General features: G+C 45.7%; 1 protein-coding gene across 1 annotated transcript in view; it reads left to right on the top strand.

Annotated features, from left to right (window-relative positions):
• ALOX5 (arachidonate 5-lipoxygenase) overlaps positions 1-17,081 on the top strand; it is a gene marked incomplete in the record, with an annotated part of 75,356 nt that overhangs the window by 44,423 nt on the left and 13,852 nt on the right. The window contains 2 exon segments of the mRNA XM_035024086.1: positions 1,461-1,633; positions 5,140-5,286. Of these exon segments, the coding sequence (XP_034879977.1) occupies positions 1,461-1,633; positions 5,140-5,286 (320 nt within the window).

The raw sequence follows: 17,081 nt of genomic DNA, 5'->3' as shown, positions 1-17,081 counted from the left end.
TCCCTCCATCTCCTTCTTTCTCCCTCCCTCTCCTTCCTTCTCCCTCCATCTCCTTCCTTCTCCCTCCATCTCCTTCCTTCTCCCTCCTTCTCCCCCTTCTCCTTTCTTCCCCCTTCTCTCTCCTTCTCCCCCTCCTCCCCCTCCCCTCCTTCTCCCCGTATCTCCCCCTTCTCCCTCCATCTCCCTCTTCTTCCTCCTTCTCCCCCCTTCACACCCCTTCTCCCCCATTCTCCCTTCTTCTCCCTCCTTCTACCTCCTTCTCCCTCAGTCTCCCTCCATCCTGAGTGGAAAGACTGGAGTCCATTTTTCCCCTAAAGGCACAATGATGTACAGCAGATCTCTAGAACATATTCATCTTGCTTAACTGAAACTTTATGCTCATTGATTAGTAACTCTGCATTTCCCCTCCTGCAGCCCCTGGCAGCCACCATTCCACTCTGGTTTTATGAGTGTGACTGTGTTAAATACCACATGTCAGTGGCATTGTGCAGTATTTGTCTCTCTGTGACTGGCTGGTTTCACTTAGCATGATGTCCTCCACATTCTCCCATGTTGGCACATACTGCAGGATGTCCTTCCTTTTATAAGGTTGTTCCCATGCCTTGGCTGTTATGAACTCTGCTGCAGTGACCATGGGTGTGCCAATATCTCCTCCAGATCCTGATTTAAATTCTTTGGGATAAATACCCAGAAGTGGGATCGCTGGATCATATAGTAGTTCTAGTTTTAATTTTGAGGGAACCCACCCTACTGTTTTCCATAGTGGCCACACAATTTGCATTCCCACCAACAGTGCACAAGGGTTCCAGTTTCTCCACATCCCCTCCAATACCTATTGTCTTTTGTTTTTATAATAGCCATCCTGACAGGTGTGAGGCAGTACCTCATTATGGTTCTCATTTGCCTTTCCCTGATGATTAGTGACATTGAGGATTTTTTCATATACCTGCTTGCCATTTGTCTGTTCAAGTCCTTTGCCCATTTGTTAATCAGGTTATTAGTGGGGTTTTTTGTTTTGTTTTTTTGTTTTTGCTATTAAGTTGTAGGAGTTCTTTATATATTTTGGAGATGAACCGTTTATCAGATGTTCGGTTTGCAAATGTCTTCTATTCCGTAGATTGTCTTTTCACTCTGTTGACTGTTCCCTTTGCTGTGCAGAAGCTTTTCAGTTTGATGCAATCCCATTTGTCCATTTTTGGTGGTGTTCTTGAGAAAGGAATTCTTCAGGAACCTTCTGAGCCACCAAGGGCAGCTCAGGGAGGACAGGGTACTGCCATGACCTGAGCCAGGGGTCAAGCACTAAGGCACAGTCAGCGGAATCCATGGTTGACCAGCTGGCCGGCAAATGCCTGGGAGACAGGACCCAGCAGGGACTCTGGTCCTCAGCCAGGGTCAGGAGGGCTGCAGCCTGGGTTGCCCCACTCAGAGCTCAGACAAGGCCACGGTTTTCTCCCCTCTAGAGCGGGTCATGAACCACTGGCAGGAAGACCTCATGTTTGGCTACCAGTTCCTGAATGGCTGCAACCCGGTGTTGATCCAGCGCTGCACGAAGCTGCCCGAGAAGCTCCCTGTGAGCACGGAGATGGTGGAGTGCAGCTTGGAACGGCAGCTCACCTTGGAGCAGGAGGTCGAGGTAGGAGCTTGTTGTCGGGTGACTTCGGCCATGGCCGGCTCAGATGGCCAGGTCACACCCCATAGGGCGGAAAGCACTTTCTGCTGGCCGGTGCTCATGAGCCCACAGGCCGCTGTCTCTAGGAGCCTCTGCCAGGCTGATGATGCGATCAGCTGCCCTCAGTGAAGCGGTCTCTTCCTTTCCCTGGGCATTTATGGAAAATGTCTTGTCCAGTGGGGAAAGAGGTTTTGAGGGTGAGATTCCTCAATGCTCAGAGGTGGGAGCATATCTGTATTTTCAATATCAATATCACTAATTGAAAGAGCTCCCTCTCAGTAGGGTCTAGTGGACCAGACTTTGTGAGAGATGCTTTACATACACGGCTGTCAGATTGTCACCAACCTTGCAAAGGTAAGGAAAATGGAGAAAGAAGCAAGCCTTGTAGCAGCACAGGAAAAAAGGGAGAAAATGGATGGAATTTTTAACTTTCTAATTAGAAATGTTGGTGTCTTCTGCTTCTGTCCTCACCCTCCTCCCAGCCCTCCTCTGGCTCACCTGCAGGGATTTGAGGGCCGGGGATGGCCCTTGCTCTCCGGTCGGTTGGCCTCTTCCACCAGAGCCAGGACAGCGGGGGCCCCTGCCCCTTGCCCCCCAGGTGTCTAGGTGGCCTTCTGTTTCTGGTCACCACGTCTTGTTTGCTCAGCTCGCCTTGGGGCCCCAGCTAGAGTCTGTGCCACCTGTGGACAGCCCTCCCAGCCCCCACCTCCTGCCCACCTGACTCTAGAGGGCCGCCTGCCCAGCTGACCGTCCCCTGCCCCAGGGCACACGGTCCCAATCCCTTCACCCTGGACCTGCCTGGGCCCCAGGACACTACCTGGTCACATGGACAGCTGACGAGGACAACGCAGGCCCCCCCCCCCCGACACATACTCACACATGTGTGCACACACAGCAGCATTCCTTTGTAGATTTTATTTCTGGGCAGATTAACGTTGATTCAGTGGCTGTAGGTTCCACACTTCAAGTCAGAGAATCATCCAACCTTGAAAGCCACAGAATCCTAGGATGGGAAGGGACTGCAAAGCTCTCTGGTAGGGGGACAGCTTCTGCTTGGGAGTCCTTGCAACCTCCAGGGCCTGGGGTTGTGGCTGTCTTTGTCACAATGGCCACCTTTCCTCTGAGTGATGGTCTAGAGGCTCAGCCGTGGTTTTGGTCACGAAAAAATAATCTAATAGCTATCACTGACTAGAGTCTTACACACACCTCCCGTCTCTTACACACACACCTCCTGTCCCTTACACACACACCACCTATCTCTTACACACACACCTATTTCTTACACACACCTGCCATCTCTTACACACACACCACCTCTTACACACCTACATCTCTTACACACACATCTCCTGTCTCTTACACACATACCTCCCATCTCTTACAACACAATTCTTTTTTTTTTTTTTAAGATTTTATTTGTCAGAGAAAGAGAGCACAAGCAGGGGCAACAGCAGAGGGAGAGGGAGAAGCAGGCTCCCTGCTGAGCAAGAAGCCCGATGGGGGGCTCAATCCCAGGACCCCCGGATCATGACCTGAGCCGAAGGCAGATGCTTAACCGACCGAGCCACCCAGGCATCCCATAGCACAATTCTTAATTCCTTGAATCAATCATTAGGGCCAGGAAAATGGAGCCCATGGACCAAAAGGAGAGGACAGGGACACCAGACAGGCAAGAAACAGTCCAGTGCAGAATCCCAGAATATCAGAACTAAGAGATAAGTTTCCCCCTCAGTTTTCAGAAGGATGACCCTGAGACCCAGAGAGAGGAAGTGACTTGGGATAACAGAGCAGTGCCCCAGGCATAGGCCCAAATCCTAGGCCTCCTGGTTCCCTGGCCTAGGTTCCCAGGGCCTCCTGTTAGCCTGACATTCATCACCTTAACTAATCTGGGTCTCCTTGAGATTGGATTGGCAGCCACTCCTATGCAGTACTCATGATGGTCATGTCCCCTCTGAAAATCCAGTTGTCCAGCCCATGACAGGAGCCCACCCAGCCCTGTGACCCACATGGGTTGCCATGTGTCTCTGCCTTCTTGACAAGGTAATCCCAAGGGGCCCTGTCATAAGCTCTCCTGAACCAGCCCCTCCCCACACTCCTGCCCTGGTGAGCAGTGGGCACAAACCCCGTCCTCCCCACCCCTGCCCCACTCACATTGCAGACAGCTCAGAGTTCATCACTGGTGTCAGGTGACTACCATGGTCCTTCGAGTCGAAAAAGGAGGAAGATGGTGGCCGGGCCCTTAGCTCCTGTCCAGTCTTTGGTCCCCCTTAGGGGGATTCCTGAAGCCTGCGGTGGGTGGCCCAGGATGCCCCCTGCAGGCAGAGTTGTGGACACATCTCACCTGAGCACCTGGGGACCCAGCTCTGCAACATCACAGACCCCCCTCCCCAGCTGCCTCCATTACTTGCTTAAAATAAGAAAGGCTTTAGAAGAAGCCTTCTTCCCTCCTCCCAAATTCTTCAAGTTCTGGCCTGAGTGGGCCCCAATTTTATGAAAGGAACCCTCACAGCACTCAGGTTGGGCTCCCTGTAGAAGACTGAACTATATTCTGCAAAGAGTGGCTTTCTCCCTTCCCCACATCCCAGGCACATTGCTGTTTTTTTGAAGTATAACAACCAGAGAAAAAGAGACCGAATCAGGAGTGTCAGCAAGCCCAATGAATTTTCACCAAGTGACCCCACCATGTCACCAGCCTCAGACCAGGATGCAGAACACACCACCCAAGGACACAGACCCCTCCTGCCCCTGAAGATACCCTCCCCCAAGCCCTTAAGAGCCCCCCCAGGGGGGTGCCTGGGTGGCTCAGTTGGTTAAGCAACTGCCTTCGGCTCAGGTCATGATCCTGGAGTCCCTGGATTGAGTCCCGCATCGGGCTCCCTGCTCGGCGGGGGGTCTGCTTCTCCCTCTGACCCTCCCCCCTCTCATGTGCTCTCTCTCTCATTCTCTCTCTCAAAATCTAAAAAAAAAAAGAGCCCCCCCAGGACCCTACAGACCCCTGCCTCTGTAGACCCCGCCTCTGCAGATGCCCCCTGCAGAAGCTTCCACCCCAAAGACCCGTCCCCGTTTCTCCTCCCAAGGGTGACCCGGTCATGACACTGTAAGTGGAGGCCGGCGGCGGCGCTCTTCGGAATTTTCATTCTCTTGTCTGTTTTGTCTGCACTCCATCTGCTTCCTTATTACATTGCCACTCTGGGGGATCATCCAGCATCTTCCATGAGGGCCAAGCAGCTTCCAGGGACAACACATGCAGAATGGGCCCCTGCCATTCCTTCACATTACCAGAAAACCAGCACAACCTCTGAACACTCTGGATGCAAATCAGCCCAGAGTCAGAGAACAAAAGTGTACATTCTGAGCTCTGATCAGATGCTAGGGGCCTCTGAAGCCGCCTCTCCCTCCCCCTGGGCCTGGTTCTTGGGTCCACCTCTGGCTGAGACTGATGGAACCATATTTCCTCTTGACTCCTGCAGCAAGGGAACATCTTCATCGTGGACTTTGAGCTGCTGGATGGCATCGACGCCAACAAAACAGACCCCTGCACCCTGCAGTTCCTGGCAGCGCCCATCTGCTTGCTGTACAAGAATCTGGCCAACAAGATTGTCCCCATTGCCATCCAGGTAGGCTGCCCACCCTGCTCCTTTCCCGGACGGCTCTGCCCTCGGCAGCCAGGGCTTGGGGGCAAGTTTTCTGGGTGTCTCCACCTGAACCTCCACTCTGCCTTACGTCTCCCGGGGGCAGGGAGGGGGTGCCGAAAGCTGAAGTTCTGCCAGGTGACAGGAAAAACAAGAACTTAGGGCTTCCTGTCAGCAGTGGGGAGGGCTGGCCACGAGAAGCAGAAAGGGCTCCCCTCCCTGAGATACACTCGGCAGATTCCTGCTGAGGACCTGATAACGTACTACACCCCTCGCTCCCGCCCAGCATCCTGACCAGGGGCCCCAAGTCAAAACACCAAAAGGGGCCTGGCAGTTGAGGCTGTGAGATGAGCTGGAGACTGAGGCCACTAAGGGGGCACCATGGAGGCTGGGGTCAGGAAGGGGCCAGTCCTGCAATGCTGCCTTCTAGTGCCCGTGGGTTCTCGTTTCTACCAAAGATGATGGAGGAGGAGAAAGAGGAGTAGTCTGGGTGAGAGGAGGCCGGGGCCGAGCTAACTCTCTCCCGTTCCTGGCTGCTCTCTGCTTCCTCAGAGCACCAAGCACACTGTGACCGCTGGTATGCAGACAGCAGGAAAGAACACCCAGGACAGGGCCAGATGTAGGTCTGTGAAGGGGCCTGCTGCCCAGGGGCCCCGTGGGGGACAGGTTGGACAAGCAGTCGGCAGACTTGACTTTGAGCCAGCTGTGAACCGGGCGTTGAGTGCTATGGGCATAATAGCGGGTGGTTTGCCCCGTGGTAACCCCATGACAAGACTGTCCCAAAGGTTAGCCTGTGTAGTCCACAGTCCCTTACCCTCAATTCTGAAATCTAAGAAGTCCTAAAACTGCTAGGTTTTTCAAAAGTTTGCACCAAATTCATTGGCAGCAAAACTTGCTCTGAACCGAAAGGAGAGACTATTTAGCAGCTTTGCCCCATCCAATGTGGTATGCATGTCTATCCATGAGAAATACTGATGTGTTTGATTGTAAAATATTATGTTGCCCCAGACCCAGGGCGGGGAAGAGAGGTGTCACATTTGAAGTATATGCACTGCTAAAATCCTAAAACTTCTGGATTCTGAGATACTTGGTCATCAGGGTTTTGGCCCAGGACCTTTATTCATGTAATGGTCATGACAAGCCTCTGAGGTTGGGGACTACTGCTGCGGGTCATTTCCAGCAGGTGAGAGAACAGACACAGGTGCACACTGTCAGCACAGTGGGGATAAGTGCCAGGCCATCTGGCTCTGGAGTTCATGCTCCCCCCACTCTCCTGGTCTCGGGAACACATCTTCCGCCAGAGGAATTCCCAGCCTAGCAGAGAGAAGCCCTATGCTTAAGAAATTGAAGCAAAAGGTAAAGGGACAGGCGACAGAAGAGAAGCAAACAGAACTAAGAGACTCAAGGAGAGGAGCTATTTACCACTGGCAGGCACCCTGATGCAGCCCATTCTCCAGAGACTTCTTGGAGTGGCCTGGAGTCAGGGACCTGCCGCTGGCTAGCAGACGTGGGACCTTTGGCAAGTCACAGTGTTCCTCAGTCTCTTCCCTCTGTTGAAAAGCAACCTTTGCAAACTATAAAGAGCCATGAAAATGAAAGCCAGAGGATAATAAATCCAAACTGGTTCTTTGAAAGGTCCAAGAAAATCGATAACCCTGTCATGAAACTAGTGAAAGGAAAAAAGAGCAAAAATACACAAGATTAGAAATAAGAAGACAATCACAAGGGTGTTTGTTTTCTTTAAGAGTAAGAGCATGGCAACAAACTTGAAAAGCTGGAAGCAATGGCAAAATATAAATTATGAGAAGAAATTGTAGAGAACAGGCCAATATCCATATAAGCACCTGGGAAGCTGACTAAACACCTCGCGGGGTGAGGGGCCTGGGTGCTGAGCAGCTGAGCTCCATCCAGCCTTTACACAGCAGACACTTGCCGAGCTGTCTGACGAGTTTCAGCTCCGGAACTCATTCTGGGAAGCCAGCATAACCATCGTGCTAAAGCCCCCAACACGCAGACTCCCAAAGAAAGCTGAAGACCAATCCAAGTCACAAATGCAGAGTTTAAAGGAAATCCGAAGGTATTAGCAAAGTGAATGCAGCACTGTCATGAATGACCAATAGGTCATAACCAAGCAGGGTCTATTCCGAGACATTTCAGTAGCAGAAAACTTCCAGCATAATTCATGGCACCAGTAAGAAAGCTGTGATTGTATCAATTGACACCAACAGGGAATTTAATAACATTTAGTAGCCACAACTAATAAATATTAAAATAGCGATGGAAGGAATCTATTTCTCTGTGATAGAGACAGGAAATGTCATTCAAAAATGGCAACCCTAAAACCATTTCTGTTAAAATCATAAATAAGGATGCTGATGTCACTTGTCACTCGACACCATCCTTGAGGTCCTGGCACCGGTGACAAGGAAGAAAATAATAAGCATGTGAAAAAAACAGAAAAGACTATCTTTTGGTAATGATAGGATGGTGGACCTAGAAAACCTAAGAGACTCTCATTTTTCAAAAAGCTAGTAGAATTAATACGTGGATTTTGCAATGTGTCTGGATAAATAGACTCCTCAAAGGCACCAATAGCATTTATCCACACTAACAGTATGATGTAATATATAAAATTATTTTTTTAAATAATTTTATTTGTTTATTTGAGAGAGTGAGAGAAAGAGAGAGCACAAGCAGGGTGAGGGGCAGAGGGAGAAGCAGACTCCCCGCTGGCAGGGAGCCCCATGTGGGGCTCGATCCCGGAACTCCGGGATCATGACCTGAGCTGAAGGCAGACGCTTAACCGATTGAGCCACCCAGGCTGTAAAATGAAATCTTAACAAGTGCTTTCTTTCATATTGAACAAGAAAAGTTTATATCATAAAAATGTCAGTTCTACCATATTTAATCATATGAATTTAATGCACTTCCAATTAAAATTTCAGTCAGGTTTTCTCTTTTTTTTTTTGGTAAGGGGTGGGGGAGAGATGAAGGTGAGAACACCGAATAAAAGAATTTAAAAATTCATATGGAAAAAGAAGTGCTCAAGGATACCCAAAAGTTTTTTGAAAAATTAAAAACAAGGAGGACTTTCCTTGCTCAATATTAAGGAGTACTGTAAGGTCACTGTTCACAGCAGGTGCTACCCATCACAGACAGACTTGGGGGGGCAGTATATAAAGAGGCCAGAAATAAGCCCAATAAATAAGAATTTAACGTATGAGAATGGTGGTTTCTCAACTCAGTGCAAAGGGATGGAATTTCAGTGATGTAATCACAGCTGCCTTCACAGAAGGAAAAGATTAAATTGAACCCATATGTCATATTATTTACAAAAATAAATGTCAGATGAAGTAAAGATTAAAATACAAAAAAGTAAAAAAGAATTTAGGAGAACAGTGTTTATTATGGGTGCTAAGGAGACTTCTTTTAAAGTAAAAACAGGAAACCAAGAAGTTATAAAGGAAAAGAGAGCATATTGGATTACATAATGTTTTAAAATTAAATGGTAATTAAGAGGGCACATGATGTAATGAGCACTGGATATTATATAAGACTCATGAATCACTGAACTCCACCTCTGAAACTAAAAATGCACTATATGTTAATTGAATTTAAATTTAAAAAAAACACAAAGTATAATCCTCTCAAGTTTCTATCTACTACTGGAAGTATTTTATCATGACACTAATGTAAAATATTCAAATAAATATAAATATAGTAAATTCATATAAAATATATCATGTAAAAAATTAAATGGTATAATACACCACAAAGGTAAAAGACAAATAATAGATAGGAAATAACTGCTGCACAGGGACAAAGGATGAGTATCTATAATATACACATAGTTGCTTCAAACTGATAAGGAAAAGACAAATATTCCAATAGAAAAATGGGCAGAGAATATGAATAGGGTGGTTGATAGAAGAAGAAACATATGGAAAAAATCAGCATATGGAAAAGTTCTCCAGGTCACTAGTAGTTAAGGAAATGCAAATTAGTTACAATGCAATATCACTTCTGACTCATTAGGTTGGAACCAAAAAAAAAAAAAAGGCCTCCAGCAAGGACGGCGCCTCCCCACCACTGGCCATGAGCAAGTTCATACTACAATAACTGGATGGGCCCGGGCAGCTCGCGGTCAGTACCTGGGCCTGCACCTGAGCCAGTCCTGCAGCACCTGCCTTGTGAGGTGTGCCTCTGAGGTTCTGGATTGCAGTGGGAGCTCAGAGGGTCCTGGGGGGGGTGCTGGCATGGCCAGGGTGATAGGAGTGGCTCAGGGTCATGACTGTTCATCTTTTGAGTACCCACGCCATGGAGCAGGTGTGTCCCAGCTGAAGGAGCATGCAGTGGGCGCTATCTCCTAGGACAGCCCTTCCGGGCCGGCAGGCTTTCCTCTAGTGCCCGGTCTGTAGAGACCGTAGGGATGCAAGCACTCACAGTAAGGGGCATCACAAGCCCTGCTCGTGGTGGGAAAACAAACTTGAAGACCATCTGAAGGCAGTAGAGGACTGATTAAATGAAATCTCTTATGTCTGGATGATGAAATGTTGCACCACCTTTAAAAGGAAGGAACTTGATGTATCACAGCGGACCTGAGGGTTTGCACAATGAGCTAACAAAGCAGAAAGCAAGACACTGGGCACAGATCATCTCATCTCATCTATGCAAATGGAACTCAGGAAGCGGCTCCCCATCGACAGGACAGGGCCAGTACTTGTGGGCATCGGGGAGTGCAGAAGGACACAGGCTCACCAGTGGGGAATACTGGGATGGACTGGTTGGGGAAGAGGTGAGCAAAAGAAAGAAGAGAAAGACATTATAACAGTGTTTGATTTATGGAAAATTGAACAGGTAAACACGCACATATGCAAAGGAGCTGGATGAGGAGATTATTTTTTATTATGCTCTTCTGAAGTGACCAGAATTTTTTTTACAGTAAGTTTTCTAATCCGAAACAAAAAACTACTTCGTTAACTAAAACACGAATTAAAAACAAACAAACAAGGTGTTCAGGGCGCATTCTGGAGTCCCACGGTGTCACTGAGCCTGGGCAGGAGTGCGGAGGATGGGAGGATGTGTAAGAGGGAAAGGCTCAAGTCAGCATGGCCTTCAAGGGAGAAAGCAAGGGAGAGTCTGGCCCAGGCAGTGAGAGTGAAGAGGAAGGCTGAAGGCAGTGCCCGGGTCCCATCCCAGCTCATCTATTTACCCACCGTGTGACTTGGGAGACCTACACAACCACTCTGAGCCTCAGTTTCCTTCAGTGTAAAATGGCAAGGAATACCTGGCAGGGTGCTGGTGCGGATTCAGTGAATCCCCACACAGCAGAGCCATGTTGCAGAGCGTGGCAGGCCGCCCATACGTTCTGGGAGACCGGGTGCTGAGGCCAGTGTCTGTGGGGCCAGGCAATTAGTACAGAACGAGTGAAGCTCCAGGGAGGGGTGCAGGCTGTGGGAGGGGTGGGACGGTGGCTAGGGTGGGGCAGCAGGAGAGGTGGAGCCAGTGAAAGGGAAGGGAGTCCATGAGGCATGGAGCGTGGGAGGGGTACAACCAGAGGGAGGGGCGGGGGTGCTGTTTATTTTTTTAAATTTATTTTATTATGTTATGTTAGTCACCATACATTACATCATTAGTTTTTGATGAGTGTTCCATGGTTCATTGTTTGCTTGTAACACCCAGTGCTCCATGCAGAAAGTGCTCTCCTTAATACCCATCATGGGGCTAACGCATCCTCCCACCCCCTCACCTCTAGAACCCTCAGTTTGTTTCTCAGAGTCCATAGTCTCTCATGGTTTGCCTTGCCCTCCGATTTCCCCCCTTCATTTTTCCCTTCCTACTATCTTTTTTTTTGTATAAACATGTAATGTATTTGTTTCAGGGGTACAGGTCTGTGATTCATCAGTCTTACACAATTCACAGCACTCACCATAGCACATACCCTCCCCCATGTCTATCACCCAGCCACTCCATCCCTCCCACCCCCCACCACTCCAGCAACCCTCGGTTTGTTTCCTGAGATTAAGTAAGAGTCTCTTCTGGCTTATCTCCCTCTCTGGTTTCATCTTGTTTTATTTTTTCCTCCCTTCCCCTGTGATCCTCTGTCTTGTTTCTCAAATTCCTCATACCACTGAGATCATATGGTACTTGTCTTTCTCTGATTGACTTTTTTCGCTTAGCATCATATCCTCTAGTTCCATCCACGTCATAGCAAATGGCAAGATTTGGGGGGTTTTTTGATGGCTGCATAATATTCCATTGTGTGTATATCCATATAATATATATATATATATACCACATCTTCTTTATCCATTCATCTGTTGATGGACATCTTGGCTCTTTCCATAGTTTGGCTATTGTGGACATTGTTGCTATAAATATTGGGATGCAGGTGCCCTTCAGATCACTACATTTGTATCTTTGGGGTAAATGCCCAGTAGTGCAATGGCTGGGTCATAGGGTAGCTCTATTTTCAACTTTTATTTTTAATTTAATTTAATTTTATTATGTTATGTTAGTCACTATACATTACATCATTAGTTTTTGATGTAGTGATCCATGATTTATTGTTTTCATATAACACCCAGAGCTCCATGCAGTATGTGCCCTCCTTAATACTCATCACCAGGCTAACCCACCCCCTCATCCCCCTCCCCTCTAAAACCCTCAGTTTGTTTCTCAGAGTCCATAATCTCTCATGGTTCATCTCCCCCTCCAATTTCCCCCACTTCATTTTTCCCCTCCTTCTCCTAATGTCTTCCATGCTATTCCTTATATTCCACAAATAAGTGAAACCATATGATACATGACTTTCTCTGCTTGACTTATTTCACTTAACATAATCTCCTCCAGTCCCATCCATGTTGATGTAAAAATTGGGTATTCATCCTTTCTGATGGCAGAGTAATATTCCATTGTATATATGGACCACATCTTCTTTATCCATTCATCTGTTGAAGGGCATCTTGGCTCTTTCCTCCACAATTTGGCTATTGAGGACATTGCTGCTATGAACATTGGGGTGCATATGGCCCTTCTTTTCACTACATCTGTGTCTTTGGAGTAAATACCCAGGAGTGCAATTGCTTGGTCATAGGGTAGCTTTATTTTTAATTTTTTGAGGAACCTCCACACTGTTTTCCAAAGTGGCTGTACCAATTTGCATTCCCACCACCAGTGTAAGAGGGTTCCCCTTTCTCCACAACCTCTCCAACATTTCTTGTTTCTTGCCTTACCAATTTTTGCCATTCTAACTGGTGTAAGTTGATATCTCAGTGTGGGTCTCAATCTAAATTTCCCTGATGGCTAATGATGATGAATATTTTTTCATGTGTCTGTTAGCCATTTGTATGTCTTCTTTTGAAAAGTGTCTGTTCATGTCTTCTGCCCATTTTTTAATTTCATTATTTGTTTTTTGGGTGTTGAGTTTGAGAAGTTCTTTATACATCTTGGATATCAGCCCCTTTGTATGTTAGTGTCATTTGCAAATATCTTCTCCCATTCTGTGGGTTGCCTTTGTTTTGTTGACTGTTTCCTTTGCTGTGCAGAAGCTTTTTATCTTGATGAAGTCCCAAAAGTTCATTTTTGCTTTTGTTTCACTAGCTTTTGGAGATGTATCTTGAAAGAAGTTGCTGTGGCCGATGTCAAAGAGGTTATTGTCTATGTTCTCCTCTAGGATTTGGATGGATTCCTGTCTCACATTGAGGTCTTTCATCCACTTTGAGTTTATCTTTGCAATGGTGTTAGAGAATGGTCGAGTTTCATTCTTCTGTATATAGCCGTCCAATTTTCCCAGCACCATTTATTGAAGAGACTGTCTTTTTTCCATTGCATGTTTTTTCCTGCTTTGTCAAAGATAATTTGACCATAGAGTTGAGGGTCCATATCTGGGTTCTCTGTTCTGTTCCATTGGTCTACGTGTCTGTTTTTGTGCCAGTACCATGGTGTCTGGGTGATCACTGCTTTGTAATATAGCTTGAAATCCAGCAACATGATGCCCCCAGGTTTGTTTTTCCTTTTCAACATTTCCTTGGTGATTCGGGGTCTTTTCTGATGCCATACAAATTTTAGGATTGTTTTATCCCAGCACTTTGAAAAATGTCATTGGAATTTTGATCGGGATGGTGTTGAAGATATACATTGCTCTGGGCAGCATAGACACTTTAACAATGTTTATTCTTCCGATCTATGAGCATGGAATATTTTTCCATCTTTTTGTGTCTTCTTCAATTTCTTTCATGAGTGTTTTGTAGTTCCTAGAGTATAGATCCTTTACCTCTTTGGTTAGGTTTATTCCAAGGTATCTTATGGTTTTTGGTGCTATTGTAAATGGAATCGTTTCTCTAATTTCTCTTTCTACAGTTGCATTGTTAGTGTATAAAAAAGCAACTGATTTCCGTGCATTGATTTTGTATCCTGCCACATTACTGAATTGCTGTATGAGTTCTAGTAATTTGGGGGTGGGGTCTTTTGGATTTTCCACATAAAGTATCATGTCATCTGCAAAGAGAGAGAGTTTGACTTCTTCTTTCCCAATTTGAATAGCTTTTATTTCTTTTTGTTGTCTGATTGCTGTTGCCAGGACTTCTAGTACTATGTTGAATAATAGTGGCAAGAGTGGGCATCCTGGATGTGTTCCTGGTCTTAAGGGAAAAGCTCTCATCTTTTCCCCATTGAGAATGATATTTGCTGTGGGTTTTCATAGACGGATTTTATGAACTTGAGGAATGTTCCCTCTATCCCTATACTCTGAAGAGTTTTAATCAGGAAAGGATGTTGTATTTTGTCAAATGCTTTTTCTGCATCAATTGAGAGGACCGTATGGTTCTACTCTCTCCTCTTATCAATGTGTTCTATCACATTGATTGATTTGCGAATGTTGAACCACCCTTGTATCCTGGGGATAAATCCCACTTGGTCGTGATGGATGATCCTTTTAATGTATTGTTGGATCCTATTAGCTAGGATTTTGTTGAGAATTTTGGCATCCATATTCATCAGGGATATCGGTCTGAAATTCTCCTTTTTGATGGGGTCTTTGCCTGGTTTGGGGATTAAGGTAATGCTGGCCTCATAGAATGAGTTTGGAAGTTTTCCTTCGGTTTCTATTTTTTGAAACAGCTTCAGGAGAATAGGTATTATTTCCTCTTTGAATGTTTGGTAGAATTCCCCAGGGAATCCATCAAGCCCTGGACTCTTGTTTTTTGGGAGGTTTTTGATCACTGCTTCAACCTCGTTACTGGTTATTGGCCTATTCAGGTTGTCAATTTCTTCCTGTTTAAGTCTTGGCAGTTTATAGGTTTCCAGGAAGGCATCCATTGCTTCCAGGTTGCATAATTTCTTGGCATATAGTTGTTGATAATAATTTCTAATAATTGTTTCTATTTCCTTGGTGTTAGTCATGATCTCTCCCCTTTCATTCATAATTTTATTAATTTGGGTCCTTTCTCTTTTCTTTTAGATAAGTCTGGCCAGTGGTTTATCAATCTTATTCTTTCAAAGAAACAGCTTCTAGTTTCGTTGATCTGATCTACTGTGTTTCTGGTTTCTAATTCATTGATCTCTGCTCTAATCTTAATTATTTCTCTTCTAATGCAAGGCTTAGGCATCGTTTGTTGCTTTTTCTCCAGTTCTTTAAGGTGTAGAGTTAGTTGGTGAATTCGGGATTTTTCTATTTTTTTGAGTGAGGCTTGGATGGCTATGTACCTTAGTACCCTTAGTACCACTTTTGCAGTATCCCATAGGTTTTGGACCGATGTGTTTTCATTCTCATTGGTTTGCATGAATTGTTTAAGTTCTTCTTTGATTTCCTGGTTGACCCAAACATTCTTGAGCAGAGTGGTCTTTAGCTTCCAAGTGTTTGAATTTCTGCCAGATTTTTTCTTGTGATTGAGTTCCAGTTTTAAAGCATTATGGTCTGAGAATATGCAGGGAATAATGTCAATCTTTTGGTATCAGTTGAGACCTGATTTGTGACCCAGTATGTGGTCTATTATGGAGAAAGTTCCATGTGCGCTTGAGAAGAATGAGTATTCTGTTGTTTTAGGGTGGAATGTTCTATAAATATCTATGAGGTCCATCTGGTCCAGTGTGTCATTCAAAGCTCTTGTTTCCTTGTTGATTTTCTGCTTAGATGATCTGTCTGTTGCTGAGACTGGAGTATTGAGGTTTCCTACAATTAACGTATTGCTATCAATATGACGCTTTATTTTGGTTAACAGTTGGCTTATGTAGATGGCTGCTCCCATGTTGGGGGCGTAGATACTTACAATTGTTAGATCTTCTTGTTGGATAGACCCTTTAAGAATGATATACTGTCCTTCTGTGTCTCTAACTACAGTCTTAATTTAAAATCTAATTTGTCTGATATAAGAATTGCTACCCCAGCTTTCTTTTGAGGTCCACTGGCATGGAAGATGGATCTCCATCCCTTCACTTTCAGTCTGGATGTATCTTTAGGTTCAACATGAATCTCTTGTAGACAGCATATGGATGGGTCCTGTCTTTATCCAATCTGTAATGCTGTGCCCTTTTATGGGAGCATTTAGGACGTTCACATTGAGAGTGATTATTGAAAGATATGAATTTATTGTCATCTTGTTGCCTGTGAAGACCTTGTTTTTATAGCTTGTCCCTGTAAATTTCTGTTGTATAGCATTCTTGGGGTCTTTCTCCTTTTATAGAACCCCCCTTAATATTTCTTGTCGGGTCGGCTTAGTGGTCACATATTCTTTCAGTTGCTGCTGGTCTTGGAAGCTCTGCATCTCTCCATCCATTATAAATGACAGCCTTGCCGGATAAAGTATTCTTGGCTGCATGTTCTTCTCATTTAGTACAGTGAATATGTCTTGCCAGGCCTTTCTGGCTTGCCAGGTCTCTGTGGATAGGTCTGACGTTATTCTGATGTTCCTCCCTCTATACGTAAGGAATCTCTTCCCTCTAACTCCCCTTAAGATGGTTTCCTTGGTTCTAAGATTTGCGAGTTTTACTATTACATGCCAGGGTGTTGGCCTGTTTTCCTTGATCTTGGGAGGGGTCCTCTCTGCCTCTAGGACACGAATGTTTGTTTCATTCTCCAGATTAGGGAAGTTCTCAGCTATGATTTGCTCAAATATATCTTCTAGCCCTCTCTCTCTCTCCACCCCCTCCGGATTCCAATAATTCTGACACTGGAATGCTTCATGGTGTCACTTATTTCTCTGATTCTATGTTCATGGCTTCTGAGTTGTTTTTCCCTGGCCTCCTCTTTTCCCTTTTTATCTATTATATTGTCTTCCAGGTCGCTTATTCATTCCTCTGCCTCACTTACCCTAGCTGTTAGATTATCTAGATTGGATTGGATCTCATTGATAGCATTTTTAAGTTCTGCCAATTCAGCTTTCATTTCTGCCCTTAGAGACTGTATGTTGCCATTAATTGATTTCTCCATTCTAGCCATTGTCTTCACAATTGCTAGCCTGAATTTCCATCTCCGACATCTTGGTTATATCTGAATCCATTGGTAAATCTGTGGCATAAATCATAATCTCTGAGTCTTTCCTATTTTTGGGGTTCCTCCTCCTAGTCATTCTGTTGATGGGTGTTTGAGGGAATGTGTAGAATCCAAATTATTGACCACAACCCAAGCAAGATGCACCTGTTTTCTAGGGACCTTGGGATTGCTGGCCTCTTGTTTTCCTAGCCTGTCTTCTGGGGGAGGGGCCTGCCGTGCTGTTACTCAGGCAACCCTGTTTGGGCAGAGTTGCCCTGCCCCCTGTGGAGGGGGGATGGGCTCAGTGAAA

This window comes from Mirounga leonina, unplaced genomic scaffold, assembly GCF_011800145.1.
Source record: "Mirounga leonina isolate KUSES-001 unplaced genomic scaffold, KU_Mleo_1.0 Mir_114, whole genome shotgun sequence".
NCBI classification, from domain to species: Eukaryota; Metazoa; Chordata; class Mammalia; order Carnivora; family Phocidae; genus Mirounga; species Mirounga leonina.
This window is presented reverse-complemented; position numbering and strand designations above follow the sequence as displayed.